The sequence below is a fragment of the Malaya genurostris genome, chromosome 2, assembly GCF_030247185.1.
Source record: "Malaya genurostris strain Urasoe2022 chromosome 2, Malgen_1.1, whole genome shotgun sequence".
Taxonomy (NCBI): Eukaryota; Metazoa; Arthropoda; class Insecta; order Diptera; family Culicidae; genus Malaya; species Malaya genurostris.
This window is the reverse complement of record NC_080571.1, coordinates 203,006,883-203,034,313: the sequence shown is the minus strand read 5'-3', so window position 1 is coordinate 203,034,313 and position 27,431 is coordinate 203,006,883. Positions and strand designations below refer to the sequence as shown.

Genomic DNA, 27,431 nt, shown 5'->3' with positions numbered 1-27,431 from the left:
TTTAAAGCACACAAAGGCTTTCGTATAGTACAGTTTCTCTTCTTTACAACTAATTCTTACAATACGATGGGCTTATAATAAGTGCAATAAACATAAATAAATCTATGATCATAGATTGGATTCAATACAGTTCCGCATACATCTTGGCACGCTTCTGCAATCCAACTCTGCAGTACAATGACTAGGTTCTGCTACAACGACAATCACCACAACGAAAGAACTTCCTCAACTGAGCAAATACCTACATATGAATGCAAGCACATTATCACATTCCACTCCATAAAAATTGACCAAATGGGTTTTCCAGGCCACAATTTTCCTTTACGGATGGCAGTCCTGTCAGAATGGGCTAGCAAACTGGACAATGGAAAATGCGATAAGCGAGTGATGAAAATTTATTACCAGGAAGAGGCGCCTTATTCGTAAATACGACAAAAAATCTTTTTTTTCAATTCTGCTAATTGCCCGTGACTTGGTGATTTGATAATGCAACCCTTTCTAGACTGATGGATGGTAGGTCAATCGCCTAATGTAGCTTTGTTACCTAATTTACATAATGGGTTCAATAAAACGTGCGAACCGTGAAGGAGGAATCATGAACAATTGTCGATGATCTATAAAAGTTTATCCTGGGACGTTTCATCATATTTTATTACCACCTAAAAATATGTGGTTATTTTAACCGCATTTCCGTTGGCCTCCGGAGCTTTGTATACTTGAGTGATTGATGAAAGTCCTAAGTAAATAAATAGGTCTCCAAGGACAATTAGTTTATTTCGATATTATCGTGTTTTTTTCTATTTTAGTCAAGATATGCTCTTCGAAGTGAAATCTGTCCAAGTAGCTGCCGAAGAAGGTTGGCAATGGTACCGAAGTGTGACGAAATGGAGAATAGTTAAACTGTCCCCTTCTATCGGTTGCTGACCCTTCTCTCAGTTTACATTCATTGCCTTGGAGTCGTGTGTGCCGTGTCCTGTTTGATTTATATCAGAAGCAAGTGTAGTATAGTATTATGTCGTCGCAGAGATATTTATAGATATCGATAGAGCTGGATATTGTATCGATTTGTAGCGTCTAGCAGCGTTGCAGACAATGTTGATCCTGCAATATTTTCAAATGGTTTCTAATAATATGCTTGTGGTTTTTGAGCAAGAAAGTATTGGGAATCGTTTATTAGAAATTACTGTATTTTTTGTTTCGATTATATCCATTCTGGCCTCGCAGGTCATTTACAGTTCGAAAAAAAACTTGTTCGAACCATGTACGAGGTTAAAAACTCCGACAGGCTGCATGATAAAATTAGTGTCACTTCTTTATCACTTCTGAATATATTCGAGCCCCAAAAATGATATATTAATACAACTGATTCACCACGAGATTCATTCATTTTAATATATTTTGTCTTTCTCACATAGAACAGCTATGCAAAAAAGCAAAAAATTGTCATAAATAGTGAAATGTGAGTGTGTGTCAGATTACCTCACTCAGACTTCTCAGAGATAACAGGGTCAATTCACATGAACTTCAATTCAAATACGGATTTACTGAATGGCCACTCGAAACGAACGGCTTGTGTGAAAATGCCGCTTCATCTTTACTGCATAATGTCACCAATGGTCAGACTGTTTAAAACCCTCATTTGAAGTGACGATGCGAAAAAACGTAAAAATATCACTCAAATCTGCTCCATTTTGTAAATCTCTGAAGGTTGTTCTACGCATAACTGTCCCATATAGTGGAACACACTTCAAAGCAAAATTTCTGGTTTCTACCGGTTCACAGCATAATTTATTCGTGATGATTCCCATGATTCAAAAACGTGTCTTTTCCGGAAAATTATGTTTAGTTGTGCTACATCGCGTAAATCGGATTAAAACTCAACACATTCAGGCCACAAAACTTTATCAGTACTAAAACAATGGTTACGGAATGTATGTTGGAAAGTAATGAACAGAATATCAATCATATTCGCAGTTTTTGCAGCTAGGATTGCACGATCGAGTGATTGTCCGAATAGAATTATTATGAACCAAAATCTTAATGATACCCTCCAAGACGACAGCATAATCAATTTTATCTCTTATTTTCGTGTAATAACGTGGCACGGTAGTTGCAGAACGGGAAGAAGTCACCTTCAATTTCCCACTAAAAGTGTTTCATAATTTTCCAGGACCTATGTTTTGCAATACACTGAGGTCTCTTTTCACGCGGTTTTTTTATTACACGGATTCCGGAATTAACACGGTTTTTATTTACGCGGTTTTCTGAGAATAGAGAATGAGAATGCACATTTGAGAATAAATTTAAAAAAGGGAACAGGTTGTCTGTGGGAAAGCGATTATTAGAGCTAATTTAAAGTTTGAAAATTATCTAAAATCATTCACTCAACAATTCACGAGACCATAAAATGAATAATCAGTCTTCAGTTCTTCAATCCCTGTCGTAAATTACACGACAACTTCTCTTCTGCTCGGTTGTGGTGTATGATGTCAGCATCGTCATTGATATCATCAAGAATTTCGTAGCGTTGAAGAAATAATCGGATTTACAAATCTCTTCAACTCTTCATCATATCGAGCAGTACAGTATTTTACACCCATGACCCGATCAGATGCACATAACAAAATCATAACCCAAGTATATCAACAGTTGATATGTACAACAATTTGTGTTATTTTGAGATATTTAACAAATGAAAACAGTTTAAAGTTAAAACTTATGATAACAATATAATAACAAAATTAGTTATGATGATGTATTTTCATTTGCAAGACTCATAATAAAGTTCATTAATTGAAAAAAATGAGTTTTTCCGTTGCTTCATATCGAAATACGAGTATAATGATCAGAATTTCAAAAAAACTAAAATAAAAAATCAGATCACTAAATAAATTATTTATTTATTTAAAAAAATCATTTAACAATTTCGGTTTGAAACGAAACTAAAAGTTAGCTGTGATATAGTTTTTCTGTGTTAAATTTGCTATCTAATTTATTACAACTATTGTTATAAATTTCTGCTTTCGGACCTCTGTATTTATATCAAATTCAATAATTATTGTGATACAAACGTTTCAAAATCTGTTACGACAGCTTTTAACAGCTTACCAGCCAAAAATATTTCAAAATTTGCTACAAAATATTTCTGAAATAAATTACTTCAGTTGTTATAATTCTGTTATTACCATCTGATCGGGGATATACTTCAGCATGACACATAGTAATACCTTTTATAATTTGATCCATATTCATCTCTATGATTTCTTCCCCTTTAATTATATCGCTGCGTGCATAGATCTTCATCCAATGTCTTCCCACTCAGTTTAGTTGAAAATGACTATTAAGATCATTAGTGTTTATTACACATCGCAACTTCGGAATTGAAAAGAACTTTTTTTTTATTTAAAAGATATTTTATTTAGACCTATTTGCGTACAAGCTTTACGTGGCCGATTTAGCTGAGTTTTTAGATAATTTTTTTTTGTATTGGATCTCGTTGTCACCCTTTTTCTAGGGGGAGAGGAGCTTCCATTTTCCTCCTGAGAGGATTGAGGGGCAGTTTGTTCGTGGTTCGTCTCGTCATCCATTGCCGTGGTATTGTTGTTGATTTCGTTGCTAGTTGCTGTAGATGCGCCTTGTTGTACATTGTTTGCAATTGCTGGTTGGTTGGATGGTAAGCTGTTAACTGCAGCTGGTGTACTTTGTTCTATAGGGGTTACGTTGGATGGTTTCGTTGAAGGGGATGCTTCCCTGTTGTTGGTGACTGTCACAGGTGTACTGGGGTTGCTTGGGGTTGGTGTAAAGGTAACACCGTTGTCCTTTGGTATAGTTGTCTCCTTGTCCGGTTTATCACATGGCTTACCGTAGTGAACAGCTTTTTGGCAATATTGACATGTGGCCATCTGATTGTCATAGGTAACAAGTGATTTGCACGGTATTCTTGTATCCAGACCGAATTTCACATAAGAAGGTATAGGCCTCCTCAAGCGCATGCGTAACAAACGTACGCCATTTAGAATACCGGGGAAAAAATTCTTCCACTTTTCTTTTTCGATAGAGAGAATCTCCCCGTATTGGGACATAGTTGCCCGAATATAAGAATCGTTGACGCTTGAGGGAAGATCATGCACACGCACTTCTATAGCACTATCTTCCATATATACTGGAATGTTGTACTTAATGTTCTCGTGCTCCACATAATGCACATTATTATAGTCTTTTGCGAATTGAATTGCATCCAACTCTTTATAAAACTGGATGTGAACAACATTATTTGTCTTATTGCATTGAAGTAAATGCACACGTTTAATGTCAAGATGCATTTGCTCCTTAAGCAAACTTTCAAGTTCTCGTATCGAAGGTCGAATTTTGCACTGTCTGAAGTCAACAATAATTGTATTCTTTCGTACCGGCGGTAGCTTTTGTTCGTTTGGTTCACTCATTTCGAGATCGTTCTATTGTTCACTACACAATACTGTACTTGATTTCTTCTGTCCCGAACGTAAGCGGTTTTGGTTTATCGACTGACTTGGTTGAGATATGAAACCGAACTGAAAAGAACTTATTCTCAAACTTTATTTGCAGTGAAAGTGTTTATGGGTGGTATTATCAGCACTTCTTTAGTCAAACGTTCTGAATTGTACGTATTATCGTTCTTTTGAAAACCGCATTCATTAAACAGAAGGCATGAACCATTTAGATTAATTTGCTTATCGTGCAACGTGTTTCCTAAGTGTTCTAATTTTAATTTGGCATCCAATGTGTTTATCAAGTATGACTAGACCTTCTCGTAATCTCAGGATGGTTTATAGATTACCGTTTTTATTGTGAAAAACGTGCTTAATCCACCTAGCAGTGAGATGATACCTTTTTTTTATCATCCGCATGTGTTTTTTGCATGAATATTCTTCGGTATTTTAGTTCGCATGGCATTATTTTAATGATATTCAAGCGGCAATTTAAAGTTCTATCCACTCATTACCCTGTAATGTCGAAACTGTAAATTTAATCTAAACGTGTAATAATCGATTGAACCTTCCTTGAGATGTCGAAATAAATTTCATTTTAGAGCTTACGGTTATTCACGGTACTACAAGAACCAGCATAACCGAAAACGATTCGTATGGCCATAAATTAATATGACATATAAATTACAAGAGTTTTGAGTCCAACTTTGAAGCTTTTTTGGAGTTTCATCTTCTATATCGGTATGAAATTTAATAACTCATCACCCTGTAATTCCAGAATCGGATAAAATTCATTAATTTTGTATGAAACCACAAATCCTTTAATTTGAATTTTTGTAGTTGAAATTTGATTTGGATTTTTTTGAGAAAACGATTGAGTTTTGAGAAACGATTCAATACTGGAACCGGAATTCGAAAATCGGTGTAGCCGAAGTCAGTTAAATCCACCTCGAGAGCTGTATAATTCACATTTGATTCAAACTGTGTTAAATTCAGTGTAGACATCTTTTAAAAATCGTAGTGCGAATTAAATTGTTGAGTACCTTCCGAATCAAAAAAACTGAGATAAGTTTATTTGGTTATCGACTATCCAAATCTACAAACCCGATAAACCTAATAAATTTGTGCGAAATGGACATTTTTATACTAATCACCCTGTATCACCCTGTATCTCATAAACCCTGTATCTCATAAACCCTGTATCTCATACTAATCACCCTGTATCTCATAAACCGGAAGTTGGATCTGATTAAAAAGCGAGATATGTTATAGGATCTTAAGACCTTTCATTTCAATCTTTTATGGATACTAGATTTCATTTGAATCTTAGTTCGGTTCAGCCATCTACGAGAAAAATAAGTAACACTATTTTGATTTCGTTTCACATATCATCCTGTAGTTCATAAACCAGAAGTCGGATCTAAACGTAATTCAGGAACCTTGTGTAGGAGCATACGACTATTCATATGAATCTGAGTTTGTAGAAAACGTTTGAGTCATTTCTGAGAAAATTGAGTGAAATTATTTGTCACACACGTATTTGCTGATCTCGACGAACTGATTCGAATGGTATATGGGTGTTATGTTCTTCCGGCATTTATTGCTGTAAGTAGTTTAAATAAATATAATTATGGAATTGCTTTCAACTCGAAAATGCTGCCATCATCTGGTTTACATATGTCATATTCGAACGATTATGTTGCCAAAAACGAACCGTGCTAAAATCGGTCCGAGGCAAAATTTCTTGAAATAGTATGGTATAAACAGTCTTTTTGATACTTAGAAACAATTGTATTTAACAGTATAAAAATCGTGTTTCACGTTGCTCCCAAGCATTGCTTTGTCATACAGCGCTCAAGACTCCTACTGCTGGAATAGGGGGAAAAGTCGCTTATACAAAAATGTCGATATCTCCGTTAAAAATGGACGGATTTTAATAATCTATGGCTTGTTGGATAGGTATTATCGTGCGGAATCTAAGTCTGGAAACATATTTTGTTTTCAAGGTAAAGTGTGACAGATACTGTCAAAAACTGAAAAATTTGAAATAAAACTTCGTATAACTCAAAAAGTAAACATTCGATCTCTAAACCATTCAGTAGCGTTCAGAGTGACGGGGAGACCTTTCATTTTCGACTAGTTTTATCAAAATCGGTCCAGCCATCTCTGAGATCTCGACCTTTTAGTTGACAACACACATACAGACACACACACATACACACACACGGACATTTGCTCAGTTCGTCGAGCTGAATCGATTGGTGTATGACACTCGGCCCTCCGGGCCTCGGAAAATTTTTCTAAAGTTTGAGCGAATTCTATACCTATTTTTTATATTTATAAAAAAAGGTAAACAGTTACATTTTATCAAAAACAAAACAAACAAATACTCAAATCTACGGTTTTTGGAATTATTACGTCAAATATTCTACGTGGGTTTTTTTTGCACGGTTTCCGCAATTAACACGGTTTAATTTTACACGGATTTTTTTCAACACAGTACGTAACCCCCGTGTAAAAAGAAACCTTAGTGTATTGCGGTGTGTAAACGACTGAAAGACCTTTCGTCCAATATGAATTCTGTGTATCGAAGGGCTAAAGCTCAAGAGTAGAAAGCAGTGGGTAATGTCAGAAACATAACCGGATTGACGTGAATACGAAATACATTGGCTTGCTAAAACTCAAAATGTGGCCACATAAAGCACTTCGTGGATGTATTTCGATCGAGTGATGCATTTGTATGGAACACTCGAGCTTGATCGATTCATTATGAAGTTCTTGAAAAACACAATATTTCATTAGAAACTAGCGGAGATGAGATGATTCGAAGAGATAACACAATAGCATATTTTTACGGTTGATATTTTCAAGTGCTGACGCATATAATTTTATGTAATATGTACTTCAAATTGAAATCAATCTTTAAACTTCAGTCATTTGATATATTACAATGTTATGAATCGTGTCATATGAATTTGCATCATTTGCAAATTCCATAATGTCTTGCTGTGTTCAACTTCTAGGAAATGTAATTGAGATTATTTCTGACACGAATTTGGGTTGATCGTTGACACGGGTCTAAATGATGAAAAAAACATCATTTTTGCAATTTTTTTCCCAGAATAATCGTTCAACAAAATAAAATCATCATTCTAAGAACATTTTGTATTTTTTTCGTGGAAAAATTTTAGAAAAAAGTCGGTATTTTTGAGGACGCTTCTTAAAAATCATAATTTGCGATGTCCACTGTATCTCTGCGCAGACTAATCCGAAGTCAACAAATTGAATCAGCATAGATAGAGTAGATGTTTTCCTAGACTCCAACGATTCTGTTTGATTTTTTTTAACTTTTGGTGGTTGTTTAAGGTCTGAACAACGATTTTTCACAAAAAACGCCATTTTGTAGCTGTAAAACCTGTCTAAAGTAACAAACAACGATAATGAAAACGTTGGGGTCTGGTATTTTATATGTAAAAAGTGTGTGCAAAATTTAAAAAAAAATGTACAGTAGTTTTTGAATGACGAAGGACACAGACTATCAAAACCTGCTTTTAAGAAAAACGCGTACAAAAGTTTTCGTCTATAAAATCGAAGAAAACAATTTATTACTCTAGGGAGCCCGAATGGTCTAACATTTTCAAAAAAAAAATTTTTTTTTGTATTTTATCATAGTGAAACCTTTCAAGAATTTTTGTCAAGTTTTATAGTCAATCGAACCAGAAATCTTGGGCCTGTGCGCCGAACTCTTACTTTTTCACAACAACGGTAAAGGTTTGTTCCGATGGACTTGAAAATTTCACAGATTAGTCTTGAAATGTTTTACTACAAGAAAATATGAAGAAAAAAAATTATGATTTTTCTAAAGTGTTAGACCCTACCCGCCCATTAACCTCTGAGCTTTGAAAGATATACTATTGTTTTTATTGCCAGCATACTTAAATTATCTTACCTATAATTATATTTGTTCTTCAAATATGTAATAAACAAGGTGGACACTTCCAGAGAAGCGTTATATAACATTTAGCAGCTCAATATCAACTGTTAACGCACTGATGAGCCACAAAACGTATGTAGCCGCCCAGTCCCGTAGCCGGATAGCGTGTCTGCTGACTTGGTTCGCTCTTCTGCTGATTTTTGCAAAAGTTGAACGACGCGCGCGCTCGCCCTTGCGTGGCTTTTGATATTTAAGTCAGCCGTTTCGCCTGTGTTATCGTCAGTTATAGTCATGTCTGTGTGGTGCGTCGTGCCGCCGTCACTAGATAGAATGGCTGTGGGGGATATTCCATACCCTACACCCATTCTGGACGTAAGTATATATATATATATATATATATATATATATATATATATATATATATATATATATATATATATATATATATATATATATATATATATATATATATATATATATATATATATATATATATTTATATATGTATATATATATATATATATATATATATATATATATATATATATATATATATATATATATATATATATATATATATATATATATATAAATATATATATATATATATATATATATATATATATATATATATATATATATATATATATATATATATATATATATATATATATATATACATATGTATATATTTAGAAAAAAAATTTCTTCTTTTTGACTCTTTTTTAGGCTTTTATCTTGCATAGATGGGTGACGCCACTGAAGCCCTCCGTGTACTCCTGGCCTGGGTTCGAAGACGATGGAGCTACTCGTGCATCCCGGGGCCATGCACACCTGAGGAGGTGCGGCTATTGGGAAAACTTGGACTAAGGACCTACGGGTTTCAGCGATACATGAATATTTATATTAAATACGATACATGTTTCAGCGATACATGAATATTTATATTAAATTTGTCAACTTAAAAAATATTGTTTCTTTTAATGATACTTTTTTCATTGATGACATCCATTTTCCACCCATCTTTCTCTTTATTGTCGCGACTTTATATTTCCCGGTTGTTGTCCGTTGTTTCACTCCACCAATTTAGAGTTATTTATTTTTCTATGAAGAATTGTATGTTGCCTGTTCACGTATCGGCAAATCATAATAAGGAGGTTATAGAAAAACAACCGTTAACCTTATAACCCGTTGCTATAACCTTACGTAAAATTACTTTATTAATAAAATCAAGAGATTTCACGTTTGGAATGTGTCTGCTAGCATACATTCCAGTATCATGACGGCTATCGGGGCATTGGGAGGAAACACCGGAAGTTACAATGGCAAGCTGCACTGGGGACGATCGATCCTAGCCGGCGCAGCGAGTTAATCAGAATGCTAGAGGAAAACAGCAATGGAATATACGAGCTCGGAGAGTTGATAAGGAAATCACCGAGGGGAAGGAAACGCAGAAGCATGTGGAACGCGATAGGGCTAATGGACTCCGAAGATAGATAGGCTAACAGATAATGAAGAAAAAATAAAAGAACTGACGTTCTAGCAAACAGCGGCAGTCGATTCATTTTATAACTTGGTGAATGAGTCGGTACTGCAGATAGATCAGAAGACGATTGAAACCTGTCAGAAGGACGAAGAAGTGAAAAACGAGGTTTTCAGGCACATGAACAAAACAGAGACAACAAGGGATTTACTATTGATGGAAATGACAGCAATAAGCAAAGTAGTGGAATGGCAAGACATCGTAAGGAGAATACGTTGCCGAAAAATTTCAGCATTAAAAATCCGGACCGGGGAAGCGGAAGCAATAGAAATAATGACGGAACTGGCAGCACCAATGCAGTTGCTAGAAGAAATAGAGACACAGGGAAAACAGATTTTATGGAAATACAGACTTTCCGCGGACAGAAAGCGGGTACTTAACCTTGGAAATCTTCAGTATGGCCAAAATCACACTCAACACAGATGGAAGAGGCAGATTGAACGTAAAACTAGATATACCATTGGTTACGAAAGGAGAGTTCACGACATTTCGGGGCATAGTTATGCCGCGAATGCATGGTAACGTAGTGACACTAACACATCTGAAGAGGAACATAATAATGGTAGAGGAAAACAGGAGATGGGGGTACGTCACAGATGACAAGACGTACAAAGGATGCAGCGACTATATCGAGCCGAAGATATGTAATATGACTAAAATGGAAGGCAAACTAGGCCTCGCAACTATGGTTTTAAAAGGATCAGCGAGGACCTGTGATGCCTGCGTACTCAGGGTAAATCATAGAATGTGGTTCGCCACGACTAACGGAAATCAATATAACACAAACTAGTGGCGGAGGAATCGAGACAAAAGAAATATTAGGAGTAGGCACCATGGAATTGAAATACGGCACGATGCTAGAAACTAGCGAGGTAATCAGCAAACACTAGGTTGAAAAAGAAACCGAGGCGGTAATATATCTCAGGAAAATCTTGGAGGAGCCAATAGAACGAAAGGAAATATTAAAACGCGAAGATATACCGGTGCTGGATAAAAAGAACAAGCTTTACACTTCTATAAAGAACAAACGTCCCTTTGATATAGGAATAGACGTGAAAAAATAAAAATTAGAATTGCAGAATATGGCTAGCGCACCACTGGATAAGCGTAAGCACGGTATTCATAATATGCCTGGGCGTAGTAAGTGGTTGTGCCTACTGACATAAAGGGAAACTTTCATGTTACAGTAGAACTAACGTTACCAGTAACAACATAGAAAGATAAGATAGACGAATATGTGAGGTTCCAATAGGGTTATTCGAAGTTAAGGTCGAGGACCACCGTAAGGTTAGGAAAATTAATTCACGTATTTTGGAAAATGAAAAAAGGAGGTTTTTTTTGTAAACAAGTTGGGCATCCGTAATTATGAAGACAACAATTTGTGACCCAACCAAATACAAATTAGAATACGGAATGCTTCGACAAATTTTCTAGGACACATTTTGCATTGTGCGGTACACTGTCATGATACACTGTCAGCATGACAATGTACTTTAACGAATTTTCTAGCAACGCTGAAGAGTAAGAACAAGTTACTGTTTATTATAGTAAAAAATAAATAACGGCCTTTGCCTAAGACAACGTAATGAACCGATAATAGTTGAAGCTATACAACAAAACTAGTGTTAATTACGGAAGTATTAAATTAATCATTTTGTGTTGAAGAGAAATAAGTAGTCGGGGTTCAAATTTGTGTTCTAAATTTGATACGGTTTTTTTTCTCTAGAAACTCTCAAATCGGAATCAAAGTCCATGAAGAAAACGAAGCTCAGTATTTTGATATTGCGTTGTACAACAATTTTGCTCTGGTTCTAATATTGATCCAACGACTTACTTTTCGCTGCTACAGCTTCTTACCGATATCACAGGGCCCTTTATTACCGTTCTCACTTCCACTTTCACATTCACTTCACTTACATGTCACTTCACTTGATTTTTCCTATTACCAGTATCACGAAAAGTGAAGTGATCAAAATGAACACCGTGAAGTGATAGTGAGCCGACGTTCCAATCAAAGTAACCCTGTTCATTTCGCGTGACGTCCAGAATCGCACTGGTGGTTTGTTTTGATTTAAAAGACGAAGTAAAAATGAGTTTAGAATTGTGGTTCGATACAGATAGTGAAGACGAAGAAATATACACCTGCTTAGCATTAGAACGTAGACGGATAAGGGACAAATCAAATCCACTGGATCAAACGGAGAAATCGTAAGTATTTGGAATAATTTACTTTACGTGTGATTGTGAAACCGTATAGCATACGGATTCTCTAGGTTCAGGCAGTTCTTTCGAGTTTCAAAAAAAATTTCAAATATCTACTGGGTGTGATTGATGCAAAAATTAACCCAGTTCAACTGTCTACATCAGTTCCTCCAATGATCATGCTCGCAGCTTCATTGAGATTTTTCGCCGAAGGAAACTACCAGAAAGGTGTAGGAAATGATCGTTACATTGGATTGGCACAATCAACGATGTCAAAAGTGTTGCACACAGCAAAAAAAATCTTGTAATTTCACATCGGAAAGTATGCACATAAACTAGGTTTGAACTACGTACAATTACATTCATTTCACGTTACACGATAACGATGTACTCTTGTATACGTTTTAATCCAAGATCGACGTATTAGAGACTTGCGTACTAAAAAAAACACAAAGCTGAGCAACGTAATACATAACAACGGAATGCGGAACAACGTAATAAAAAATACGTAATTTAGAACGATTTAATCCGGAAGAATTCATAGCATGTTGATACGAAATGAAAATACAATTATTGTACGAGTATTTATTTTTTATTTATTAATTCAATGCTCTATAATCAGTCGATGGTGGGTTGAAAAACGTTTTCAATCGTAATTTAACTATTGTACCGTTCTCTTTCTGGTTGTAAGCATAATTTTCAAATTTTTTATTCTCTATTCAAGTGTATAAATAAATAAATAAATAAATATATATATATATATATATATATATATATATATATATATATATATATGTATATATATATATATATATATATATATATATATATATATATATATATATATATATATATATATATATATATATATATATATATATATATATATATATATATATATATATATATATATATATACATATACTTTATTAGATTACTCATTATTCAAATCTTGTAATAAAGAAAAGCTTTGACATTCTAGTTACTTACTGAAACCAGGGTTGCTGAAATTCGCCTCACGCAACTCATTAACGTTCATCGCCTGCGAACGATTCAAGAACGGAGACAGCAAAGCATGTAATGCCGGACGAGGCAAAAGCTATGCTCAATATGTGACTGCCTGAGCGACTCGCAAGAGAGAAGAGATCTTGCTTTTCATGCTTGTTGCTATTCCGCCGTGAGCCATTCTCTACCATTTCAAGAGCAGGTATCATCAGGCACGAGTAGCGCTTACATTGAGTCAATTTTTGACTCACTGCGAGTCAAAATGCCAGCAATCATGAATGCAAGTGTACGAAAAAAATTGAAGACAAAAATTAGCGATGCGATGGAAGCAATTTTTTATTTTACTTAGTTTAATTGTCTCGTAGATATTGCCCTGATAAAAAGTGTGCGTTGAACATCACAAATTAGCTTGGAAAACTTTAAACGTAATATCATTACTTATTATTGGAAGATGGCGAAACGATTGGGTTGGATAAAAATTAAACTGATAAATAAAACTGATAGTCTACTTCAAAACGTCGTTTAAAATCGTATACTAATGTACATATAATGTACTTCCTACTGCAATAAAACTAATGAAACAGTTTATTCAGATTTCACCGAATACTATTCTCACGTTCGTACTCCGTGCTGTTGAAATTTTGCGGCAAGTAATGGCAGATAGATTTTAAAAAAGCTGGAGTTGAATCACCTGAGGGCAATCACTTTTGTAAAGTGAAAATTTTGCAGTTTATATGGCTTATATAAGAAATAAAATAAAAGGAATTATTTTCCACATATAACTGTAGCAACACTTTTGATTCTCTTTCGGGTTGGTTTGATATTTATTTTATTTATGATTTTGAAAATGGACTGAAATATCTACAGTGATATTTTTTAAAATCACATATGATTATGAATGATCAAGTCCAATACGCAATATCAATATGCAATGCAAATAGAGTGACAAAAATATATTCTGAATATTGATTATAGAGGCAAGTCTAATCTTTTAATTCCAGGGATGATTTATTTTCTCATGTTTTTATTATATTAAACACAATTTAACGCTTCTTCGCATAGATTTAATTTATAGAAGTAATAGGAGTGCAGGGTTTTCCACAACGTTTGAACCTACTGAGACGCCATGTAACTGCTTGCTCTGCAAAAATCAAAGCAATTAAGAAGAATGGCTAACAAAGAAATAGTCATTACTAACTAAATACTCATTCAGCATCTTTTACCATACATCTACGCAAATTATCGATTAGAATAACTGTACTACGATCAGGAAATTAAGACTTTTAAATTGAGAATCACGGTTGTGGTTCCGGCCAACTGCCACAGGATGTCGAAGCATTTTGTAAAACGCAACATAAAATTGGAGGAATAGATGTTCCATTGAAATTTACTTTTGCATTTTTGTATCGCCTTATTAACTTAGTCCTATTTTAATGCATTCATCAAATTTTTGCATTTAATATTATCATTTTTGGAGTTTCACAAAACTATTGCCTCGTAAGTTTTTCTTCCAAAAGCAAACAGCAAAATAATAACGTAATGTGATATCAGTTGAGAAATTGATGAGCTGAAATCAAATTAAGATTACAATCTGATATTGCTGTCAAAAATGTATTGAAAATAAAATGTTCTACAATTGACTCCCGAAGTGATCGGTTTAGCTTTTTTTTAAAAAAGAACATCCGCTAGAAGAAATTGTAAATTCAATTTCATAACATTTTACAATATTCATATTACAGAGGAAACGATTTCAATTTGAAAAATAACACAATCCGCGTGGTTTATCGATTTGTCAGATAGTGCGATTTAGAATTTTTGTTACTCATATCACACATTCAGTTTTGAAACTACTCATTGTATTATTTACCTTAAAACTGTGTTGAGCGAAAAAATTTTTACGTGAATACTTCAAGGATCACATACAAAGAGTCCAAATGAAATATAATTCTGTTATCACATAATCAGGAGATAGTAGGAGAATATAGGATCAAGAAAAAAAATATGCATTTAATTCCACTTTATTTAACGTCACTAATGTCACGAGACAGATAATTTTGTTGTGTTTGATTGTATGATACTTGATTTTTAGATATTTATTTTGTTATTGGAAACTGCGGAAGGTCTTCATTGCACGATTATCAATGGCACAGTTTCCAACAAGTAACTGTAGAGAGTTTGTTTGTTTTTGATAATAATAGAAATATCATTCTTCAGTAAAATCTTATGTTGGCCTCCAAATTAGTGCCTTATACAAAATTATAGAAGTTCTATTTCGGTTTTAGTTTCTATTATATTGTAGCTCTAACGCCCTGTATATTGAATGTGACGGAATTATTTGGTGTTTATGGTTCTTCTAGTATTTGTACGAACTGATAGTGTTTATCATCAAAGTTGGTCTCAACTTTTTTGGTAGTTGACTTGGTTCGACACAACTTGTCTCGAAGTCAATACAAATACTATTAGTTTATTATGAATGATTAACATGAAATTAAAAGCAATCATCACATATGTTTATAACTATTAAGGAAACGATCGTCGAATGGCTTTGTAATCGGTATATAAATAGTTTCACGATCATGAGAAACAATAATAATTGACAAAAACTTGGGACTATTACTTCTCAGGCATAATAAACAACCCTACATTCGACCGAATGAAAAATATCAATTTGGCATTTCGAATGAGGTATAATTTGTTTGGAAAAGTCGAACTCGATCGAAACACAAAATGAATTTATTATAGAACTACGGAATAGGAGTGAAAGTTACATATTTACGACACACAAAAACGCTCCATTAATAACCCTTTACAGTTTGATGTTCAATCAATAACATATTCTGGTAGGTATCAAAGTTGTCCCTAACGCTACAAATCACGATTAAAGTATAGCAAACACCGAAGAAATGTGCAGTGAAGACAATTCAAAAAGATTCGACATCTTTCTTATAAGCTTTATACAGGAATAAAATTTTATCCTGGGCGGTCATTCAGTTGTACCGCCATACGTCGCAGAGAACGAATCACCGTGAGTAGAAAATTCGACTCAACGCGAGTCATCATCACCACCGAATAGCTTTCTACCTAAATGCTTCGAAACGAACTCACTGTGAGTCAACAGAGTGCATATAAGATGCTTGCTTGCTTTGCCAAGCGGTTCAATTCTCTGAGTGGCTCGCCGCACGGGTAGAGCATCGCCGGTGAAGAGAATAGTTCACGAGTAATGTTTCATTGATAGGATCAGCAACCTTGACTGAAACGATTTCGTCTTCTGATATAAATTAACGTTGCGTTGAAGAACAGTCGACGAAGACTTTTTTTAAAATAATGTTAACAAACACGTCCCATTATAAATGGCAAGTTTTGGTTTGAATACAAGTGAAAGAAAAAATCTATTGAATTTTAGCTAGTTTGGTTAAAAGTGTTCGAGCTTGTCGTTGTTGTTTACCTACTATTGTTGCAACTGATCTGGTGCCTTTATCAGGCTTAAGTTTCAGTAAATATAACTGAAAAAACTGAAAGTTTTTGAAACTGAAGCAGGATATTTGTAAAAATATATTAAAAAAAAACACGAATTCAATAGCTTCCACGATATTGTCTACGCCTTCTGTCACAATCATGCCTTCAACGTGGACATAGTACATATCGCGACCTGTAACAGAAATATGAAAGTTAGAACATACGACTTTTGACGTACTATAAATCATATCAACTAATGCGAGAATAGAAGATGTAGTAGTTGTATCCAAGATGGTAGCATCATTCTGTGTATAGTAAAAAAAAATTCATTAAAATTAAAAAATTAAAACTGACACAAATTATGCATATATAACAAGAAGACTACTGAATATGCCCTAAGGGCATATACACACTATATCAATTTGAATAGTATTATTATTTTTAATATTCCATTACTTACATCAAAACTGACCAAGACTGTAGAAAAATCTTCCTTCAATATTTTTGAAACGCTTTCAAAAATTTACAAGTCTGTCGCAGTGTCGTTAATGTGCAGTTTCTTATCGATGTACATTCTCGAAACTTGAATGAATCTTTTCCACTTAGACACAGAATTTTCAATAAAGCGTGTGGGATTTATCCCAGTTGCACGATCACAGTGATTTGTTTTAATATGATTTTTATAAATCTCTATCTGCTTAAAATATGAACCGAATAATGAGCAAACTATGTCCATTTCAATTATCTGAAATTAAATGTAATATTGATAAGAATCATTTTTAAGTATTGAGGACAAATTAATAACATAATACACACACATATATATATATATATATATATATATATATATATATATATATATATATATATATATATATATATATATATATATATATATATATATATATATATATATATATAAACATAGAATAGCTACTACAAATCAATCAATCGTAAAGCTAATGTGATTTGGAGTAATTCAATGCAAATTATGATTTTAGCTGTTTCGTCTAAATTGATACTTTTGTTGTCCTGCATCAAAGTCATCATGTTACCAAAATATTCGTTTTCCAGATTTTATGTACACATTATAGGCGACATCCTTTTTTGCACATTGAAAATCGTTCATATGGGTTTGTGAAAATGATTTTAATCCATTGCACACATCAATTAGTACCGGTACAGACCAGGCATAATGTCGTACTGCATATTCCACTAGTATCACGGGAAAAAGATTTAGTTTGAGACTACCAACGAAAGCTACAAAAATTAATTAAAGTTTATCAACCCGTTTTATGACATTTTCTATTGTAAATTGCTGTATTGCATCGAATCAACAAATAACAATGTTTGTACTGTTACTTACCAATTTATATTTGCACAAGAGCACGCAGGTAGACAAATTCACATAACTAATGCCATGAAATGAAAAACAATGCACACATAAGAGCTCTGCGTCACTTCTGTGTGAATATTACACACTTTTGTGTATATGTACACTGTATCGATAAAATATCACAAAACATCTATGTAATATTCTGGTAAAATTTCAACACGGTTTATGTGCATTCTTTTCGTTGTGATATTACACGGATCGATGTATAAAATTGTGCTCTTTCGGCGTTTTTATTTGAGTACATCTTTTATGCATAATATTACGCTATAGCTTTAAATATATAAACAAAAATCTGTTATTTCACAACGTCAATTAAATTACGTCGATTTTGTTTGAACGTCGCAGTGTATTACGAGACTGGTAATTACAATTTTATTTGCTGTGCAACGTGTAATGGAAAAAAAATGAAATATGCCCCGTCGAAATACAGTTCCCATCAAGTGATGGTGAAATAAATAAGATCAAAATAGGTTTCTTCGAAAAAACTGGATTTCCAGGAGTTATCGGTTGTATAAATGGAACGCATGTCAAAATTGTTCCTCCTGTTTGTGATAAACATTTGTTCTACAATCGTAAAGGTTTTTACAGTTTTAATGTTATGTTGGTAAACCTTGATCAATACTTTAATTTCATTTGTACAACTCATACTAATTTATAGTTACAGGTTTGCGATTACAATCTAATAATTCGATATATCGATGCCAATCATCCAGGTACATGCCACGACTCGTTCGTATGGAACGGCAGTTCGTTAAACCAATTATTGAGACAAAGATACGAAAACGGAGAAAGAAACTTCTGGTTACTTGGTAAGAAAAGAGTTATTGATTGAATTGAAACGGTTGAAATTCTTCTAATGAATGCACTTTGTAGATTCTTAAGCTTTCCGGATTAGCTAGTAATTTATAACGATTTCATTTTCATCCTAGGTGATGCTGGTTATACTTTAACACCGTTTCTAATCACACCTTTCCGTATAGGAAGAAATACTACTGAACGGCAAACAAGGTTCGACGAAATTCATTCCAAAACCAGAATTACTGTAGAAAGATCAATTGAAGTAGTCAAAAATACCTTCCGATGCATTTTAGGAGCAAGACAGCTTCATTACAAACCTGAAAAAGCAACAAAAATAATCAACGTTTGTGCAGCTTTACATAACTTGCGAATGAAGTATAAAATGGATTGCGACCAGCTAGATTTACCAAATGGAGAGTATGGTGCAGAACTTTATGGTGTGGAAGAAAATGAACGTGATGCAGATGAAATTCAAGAAGAAATTATGAACAATATTTTGTGAAAAATCAAGTTTGTAAAACAATTTTGCGCTTTTACACATCTTAACGTTGAGCCTTTTTTATTGAAGACCTTGAACATTCCATTCGAGTTAGTTATCAAACTGGATCAAACGGAGAAATCGTAAGTATTTGGAATAATTTACTTTACGTGTGATTGTGAAACCGTATAGCATACGGATTCTCTAGGTTCAGGCAGTTCTTTCGAGTTTCAAAAAAAATTTCAAATATCTACTGGGTGTGATTGATGCAAAAATTAACCCAGTTCAACTGTCTACATCAGTTCCTCCAATGATCATGCTCGCAGCTTCATTGAGATTTTTCGCCGAAGGAAACTACCAGAAAGGTGTAGGAAATGATCGTTACATTGGATTGGCACAATCAACGATGTCAAAAGTGTTGCACACAGCAAAAAAAATCTTGTAATTTCACATCGGAAAGTATGCACATAAACTAGGTTTGAACTACGTACAATTACATTCATTTCACGTTACACGATAACGATGTACTCTTGTATACGTTTTAATCCAAGATCGACGTATTAGAGACTTGCGTACTAAAAAAAACACAAAGCTGAGCAACGTAATACATAACAACGGAATGCGGAACAACGTAATAAAAAATACGTAATTTAGAACGATTTAATCCGGAAGAATTCATAGCATGTTGATACGAAATGAAAATACAATTATTGTACGAGTATTTATTTTTTATTTATTAATTCAATGCTCTATAATCAGTCGATGGTGGGTTGAAAAACGTTTTCAATCGTAATTTAACTATTGTACCGTTCTCTTTCTGGTTGTAAGCATAATTTTCAAATTTTTTATTCTCTATTCAAGTGTATAAATAAATAAATAAATAAATATATATATATATATATATATATATATATATATATATATATATATATATATAATATATATATATATATATATATGTATATATATATATATATATATATATATATATATATATATATATATATATATATATATATATATATATATATATATATATATATATATATATATATATATATATATATATATATATATATATATATATATATATATATATATATATATATATATATATATACATATACTTTATTAGATTACTCATTATTCAAATCTTGTAATAAAGAAAAGCTTTGACATTCTAGTTACTTACTGAAACCAGGGTTGCTGAAATTCGCCTCACGCAACTCATTAACGTTCATCGCCTGCGAACGATTCAAGAACGGAGACAGCAAAGCATGTAATGCCGGACGAGGCAAAAGCTATGCTCAATATGTGACTGCCTGAGCGACTCGCAAGAGAGAAGAGATCTTGCTTTTCATGCTTGTTGCTATTCCGCCGTGAGCCATTCTCTACCATTTCAAGAGCAGGTATCATCAGGCACGAGTAGCGCTTACATTGAGTCAATTTTTGACTCACTGCGAGTCAAAATGCCAGCAATCATGAATGCAAGTGTACGAAAAAAATTGAAGACAAAAATTAGCGATGCGATGGAAGCAATTTTTTATTTTACTTAGTTTAATTGTCTCGTAGATATTGCCCTGATAAAAAGTGTGCGTTGAACATCACAAATTAGCTTGGAAAACTTTAAACGTAATATCATTACTTATTATTGGAAGATGGCGAAACGATTGGGTTGGATAAAAATTAAACTGATAAATAAAACTGATAGTCTACTTCAAAACGTCGTTTAAAATCGTATACTAATGTACATATAATGTACTTCCTACTGCAATAAAACTAATGAAACAGTTTATTCAGATTTCACCGAATACTATTCTCACGTTCGTACTCCGTGCTGTTGAAATTTTGCGGCAAGTAATGGCAGATAGATTTTAAAAAAGCTGGAGTTGAATCACCTGAGGGCAATCACTTTTGTAAAGTGAAAATTTTGCAGTTTATATGGCTTATATAAGAAATAAAATAAAAGGAATTATTTTCCACATATAACTGTAGCAACACTTTTGATTCTCTTTCGGGTTGGTTTGATATTTATTTTATTTATGATTTTGAAAATGGACTGAAATATCTACAGTGATATTTTTTAAAATCACATATGATTATGAATGATCAAGTCCAATACGCAATATCAATATGCAATGCAAATAGAGTGACAAAAATATATTCTGAATATTGATTATAGAGGCAAGTCTAATCTTTTAATTCCAGGGATGATTTATTTTCTCATGTTTTTATTATATTAAACACAATTTAACGCTTCTTCGCATAGATTTAATTTATAGAAGTAATAGGAGTGCAGGGTTTTCCACAACGTTTGAACCTACTGAGACGCCATGTAACTGCTTGCTCTGCAAAAATCAAAGCAATTAAGAAGAATGGCTAACAAAGAAATAGTCATTACTAACTAAATACTCATTCAGCATCTTTTACCATACATCTACGCAAATTATCGATTAGAATAACTGTACTACGATCAGGAAATTAAGACTTTTAAATTGAGAATCACGGTTGTGGTTCCGGCCAACTGCCACAGGATGTCGAAGCATTTTGTAAAACGCAACATAAAATTGGAGGAATAGATGTTCCATTGAAATTTACTTTTGCATTTTTGTATCGCCTTATTAACTTAGTCCTATTTTAATGCATTCATCAAATTTTTGCATTTAATATTATCATTTTTGGAGTTTCACAAAACTATTGCCTCGTAAGTTTTTCTTCCAAAAGCAAACAGCAAAATAATAACGTAATGTGATATCAGTTGAGAAATTGATGAGCTGAAATCAAATTAAGATTACAATCTGATATTGCTGTCAAAAATGTATTGAAAATAAAATGTTCTACAATTGACTCCCGAAGTGATCGGTTTAGCTTTTTTTTAAAAAAGAACATCCGCTAGAAGAAATTGTAAATTCAATTTCATAACATTTTACAATATTCATATTACAGAGGAAACGATTTCAATTTGAAAAATAACACAATCCGCGTGGTTTATCGATTTGTCAGATAGTGCGATTTAGAATTTTTGTTACTCATATCACACATTCAGTTTTGAAACTACTCATTGTATTATTTACCTTAAAACTGTGTTGAGCGAAAAAATTTTTACGTGAATACTTCAAGGATCACATACAAAGAGTCCAAATGAAATATAATTCTGTTATCACATAATCAGGAGATAGTAGGAGAATATAGGATCAAGAAAAAAAATATGCATTTAATTCCACTTTATTTAACGTCACTAATGTCACGAGACAGATAATTTTGTTGTGTTTGATTGTATGATACTTGATTTTTAGATATTTATTTTGTTATTGGAAACTGCGGAAGGTCTTCATTGCACGATTATCAATGGCACAGTTTCCAACAAGTAACTGTAGAGAGTTTGTTTGTTTTTGATAATAATAGAAATATCATTCTTCAGTAAAATCTTATGTTGGCCTCCAAATTAGTGCCTTATACAAAATTATAGAAGTTCTATTTCGGTTTTAGTTTCTATTATATTGTAGCTCTAACGCCCTGTATATTGAATGTGACGGAATTATTTGGTGTTTATGGTTCTTCTAGTATTTGTACGAACTGATAGTGTTTATCATCAAAGTTGGTCTCAACTTTTTTGGTAGTTGACTTGGTTCGACACAACTTGTCTCGAAGTCAATACAAATACTATTAGTTTATTATGAATGATTAACATGAAATTAAAAGCAATCATCACATATGTTTATAACTATTAAGGAAACGATCGTCGAATGGCTTTGTAATCGGTATATAAATAGTTTCACGATCATGAGAAACAATAATAATTGACAAAAACTTGGGACTATTACTTCTCAGGCATAATAAACAACCCTACATTCGACCGAATGAAAAATATCAATTTGGCATTTCGAATGAGGTATAATTTGTTTGGAAAAGTCGAACTCGATCGAAACACAAAATGAATTTATTATAGAACTACGGAATAGGAGTGAAAGTTACATATTTACGACACACAAAAACGCTCCATTAATAACCCTTTACAGTTTGATGTTCAATCAATAACATATTCTGGTAGGTATCAAAGTTGTCCCTAACGCTACAAATCACGATTAAAGTATAGCAAACACCGAAGAAATGTGCAGTGAAGACAATTCAAAAAGATTCGACATCTTTCTTATAAGCTTTATACAGGAATAAAATTTTATCCTGGGCGGTCATTCAGTTGTACCGCCATACGTCGCAGAGAACGAATCACCGTGAGTAGAAAATTCGACTCAACGCGAGTCATCATCACCACCGAATAGCTTTCTACCTAAATGCTTCGAAACGAACTCACTGTGAGTCAACAGAGTGCATATAAGATGCTTGCTTGCTTTGCCAAGCGGTTCAATTCTCTGAGTGGCTCGCCGCACGGGTAGAGCATCGCCGGTGAAGAGAATAGTTCACGAGTAATGTTTCATTGATAGGATCAGCAACCTTGACTGAAACGATTTCGTCTTCTGATATAAATTAACGTTGCGTTGAAGAACAGTCGACGAAGACTTTTTTTAAAATAATGTTAACAAACACGTCCCATTATAAATGGCAAGTTTTGGTTTGAATACAAGTGAAAGAAAAAATCTATTGAATTTTAGCTAGTTTGGTTAAAAGTGTTCGAGCTTGTCGTTGTTGTTTACCTACTATTGTTGCAACTGATCTGGTGCCTTTATCAGGCTTAAGTTTCAGTAAATATAACTGAAAAAACTGAAAGTTTTTGAAACTGAAGCAGGATATTTGTAAAAATATATTAAAAAAAAACACGAATTCAATAGCTTCCACGATATTGTCTACGCCTTCTGTCACAATCATGCCTTCAACGTGGACATAGTACATATCGCGACCTGTAACAGAAATATGAAAGTTAGAACATACGACTTTTGACGTACTATAAATCATATCAACTAATGCGAGAATAGAAGATGTAGTAGTTGTATCCAAGATGGTAGCATCATTCTGTGTATAGTAAAAAAAAATTCATTAAAATTAAAAAATTAAAACTGACACAAATTATGCATATATAACAAGAAGACTACTGAATATGCCCTAAGGGCATATACACACTATATCAATTTGAATAGTATTATTATTTTTAATATTCCATTACTTACATCAAAACTGACCAAGACTGTAGAAAAATCTTCCTTCAATATTTTTGAAACGCTTTCAAAAATTTACAAGTCTGTCGCAGTGTCGTTAATGTGCAGTTTCTTATCGATGTACATTCTCGAAACTTGAATGAATCTTTTCCACTTAGACACAGAATTTTCAATAAAGCGTGTGGGATTTATCCCAGTTGCACGATCACAGTGATTTGTTTTAATATGATTTTTATAAATCTCTATCTGCTTAAAATATGAACCGAATAATGAGCAAACTATGTCCATTTCAATTATCTGAAATTAAATGTAATATTGATAAGAATCATTTTTAAGTATTGAGGACAAATTAATAACATAATACACACACATATATATATATATATATATATATATATATATATATATATATATATATATATATATATATATATATATATATATATATATATATATATAAACATAGAATAGCTACTACAAATCAATCAATCGTAAAGCTAATGTGATTTGGAGTAATTCAATGCAAATTATGATTTTAGCTGTTTCGTCTAAATTGATACTTTTGTTGTCCTGCATCAAAGTCATCATGTTACCAAAATATTCGTTTTCCAGATTTTATGTACACATTATAGGCGACATCCTTTTTTGCACATTGAAAATCGTTCATATGGGTTTGTGAAAATGATTTTAATCCATTGCACACATCAATTAGTACCGGTACAGACCAGGCATAATGTCGTACTGCATATTCCACTAGTATCACGGGAAAAAGATTTAGTTTGAGACTACCAACGAAAGCTACAAAAATTAATTAAAGTTTATCAACCCGTTTTATGACATTTTCTATTGTAAATTGCTGTATTGCATCGAATCAACAAATAACAATGTTTGTACTGTTACTTACCAATTTATATTTGCACAAGAGCACGCAGGTAGACAAATTCACATAACTAATGCCATGAAATGAAAAACAATGCACACATAAGAGCTCTGCGTCACTTCTGTGTGAATATTACACACTTTTGTGTATATGTACACTGTATCGATAAAATATCACAAAACATCTATGTAATATTCTGGTAAAATTTCAACACGGTTTATGTGCATTCTTTTCGTTGTGATATTACACGGATCGATGTATAAAATTGTGCTCTTTCGGCGTTTTTATTTGAGTACATCTTTTATGCATAATATTACGCTATAGCTTTAAATATATAAACAAAAATCTGTTATTTCACAACGTCAATTAAATTACGTCGATTTTGTTTGAACGTCGCAGTGTATTACGAGACTGGTAATTACAATTTTATTTGCTGTGCAACGTGTAATGGAAAAAAAATGAAATATGCCCCGTCGAAATACAGTTCCCATCAAGTGATGGTGAAATAAATAAGATCAAAATAGGTTTCTTCGAAAAAACTGGATTTCCAGGAGTTATCGGTTGTATAAATGGAACGCATGTCAAAATTGTTCCTCCTGTTTGTGATAAACATTTGTTCTACAATCGTAAAGGTTTTTACAGTTTTAATGTTATGTTGGTAAACCTTGATCAATACTTTAATTTCATTTGTACAACTCATACTAATTTATAGTTACAGGTTTGCGATTACAATCTAATAATTCGATATATCGATGCCAATCATCCAGGTACATGCCACGACTCGTTCGTATGGAACGGCAGTTCGTTAAACCAATTATTGAGACAAAGATACGAAAACGGAGAAAGAAACTTCTGGTTACTTGGTAAGAAAAGAGTTATTGATTGAATTGAAACGGTTGAAATTCTTCTAATGAATGCACTTTGTAGATTCTTAAGCTTTCCGGATTAGCTAGTAATTTATAACGATTTCATTTTCATCCTAGGTGATGCTGGTTATACTTTAACACCGTTTCTAATCACACCTTTCCGTATAGGAAGAAATACTACTGAACGGCAAACAAGGTTCGACGAAATTCATTCCAAAACCAGAATTACTGTAGAAAGATCAATTGAAGTAGTCAAAAATACCTTCCGATGCATTTTAGGAGCAAGACAGCTTCATTACAAACCTGAAAAAGCAACAAAAATAATCAACGTTTGTGCAGCTTTACATAACTTGCGAATGAAGTATAAAATGGATTGCGACCAGCTAGATTTACCAAATGGAGAGTATGGTGCAGAACTTTATGGTGTGGAAGAAAATGAACGTGATGCAGATGAAATTCAAGAAGAAATTATGAACAATATTTTGTGAAAAATCAAGTTTGTAAAACAATTTTGCGCTTTTACACATCTTAACGTTGAGCCTTTTTTATTGAAGACCTTGAACATTCCATTCGAGTTAGTTATAACATACATGTGGAAATTTCATTGATCTTCTTTTTTGTACAGTTGAATGGTTGACTTTTTGCCCTTCTCATATAGAAAGTTCATGCAATCACTGTGAAAACAGACTCTTGAACCGAGGCCCGGAGAGCCGACTGTTATATACCAATCAATTCAACTCGACGAGCTGAGCAAATATCTATGTGTGTGCACAATGAACAGATGGCTAGATGGCTGGTTTTTCAAGATTTATTTACGCTATTGTTTATATTTCCAGATTTTATGATTACTTTCTGAGTTATGTAAAGTTTTATGTAAAAAACGATTTTTTTCAAAGTACCGGTTACATTTGGCTTTGTAAGCAAAATATGTTCTGCACGCAGAGAAATAGAACACATTAGATTCTAATATATTGAACAATTGTTTGAAACTATTTTTGAATTAAGATTTGAATCAAATAAAACTCTATATTAGATTAAAATATATTAGGATTTGAATACAAATTTCATTGAATCAAATATAAAATTTATTTGATTCAAATTCGTGCAAATATTTCGTTCTTGAATCAAATGGCTGAGATTTTTGATTCTAAAATATTTCGATTGAATCCAGTCTTCTAATTCCGATTCCGGAAACCGTTATCAAAAATGTCCATTATGAAACATCGATTTCTCGTAAAATGTTGATGAGAAAGGTACAATCACACCAACTGTTGTTGTGATTAGCATCGTCGTTGT

The 27,431-nt window shown here is 33.1% G+C and overlaps 1 protein-coding gene and 1 pseudogene across 1 annotated transcript; both read left to right on the top strand.

The window, feature by feature from the left end:
- The first annotated feature begins 12,032 nt into the window (after positions 1–12,032).
- On the top strand, positions 12,033–19,302 carry LOC131429098 (putative nuclease HARBI1; annotated as a pseudogene).
- A 292-nt stretch (positions 19,303–19,594) lies between these two features.
- LOC131429097 (putative nuclease HARBI1) lies at positions 19,595–26,623 on the top strand. The gene is made up of 4 exons (XM_058593145.1): positions 19,595–19,693; positions 25,754–25,918; positions 25,988–26,132; positions 26,253–26,623. The coding sequence occupies exons 1-4, from the start codon at positions 19,595–19,597 to the stop codon at positions 26,621–26,623; spliced, it is 780 nt and encodes a 259-aa protein (XP_058449128.1).
- The last annotated feature ends 808 nt before the right edge of the window (positions 26,624–27,431 follow it).

What these genes read in the sequence shown, in the direction of transcription:
- LOC131429097 (XM_058593145.1), top strand. Translation starts at nt 19,595, where the DNA reads ATGCTCGCAGCTTCATTGAGATTTTTCGCCGAAGGAAACTACCAGAAA. An exon ending in CACAATCAACGATGTCAAAA is followed by an intron (nt 19,694 to 25,753) that starts GTGTTGCACACA and finishes GTCGAAATACAG; the next exon opens with TTCCCATCAAGTGATGGTGA. An exon ending in AAGGTTTTTACAGTTTTAAT is followed by an intron (nt 25,919 to 25,987) that starts GTTATGTTGGTA and finishes TTATAGTTACAG; the next exon opens with GTTTGCGATTACAATCTAAT.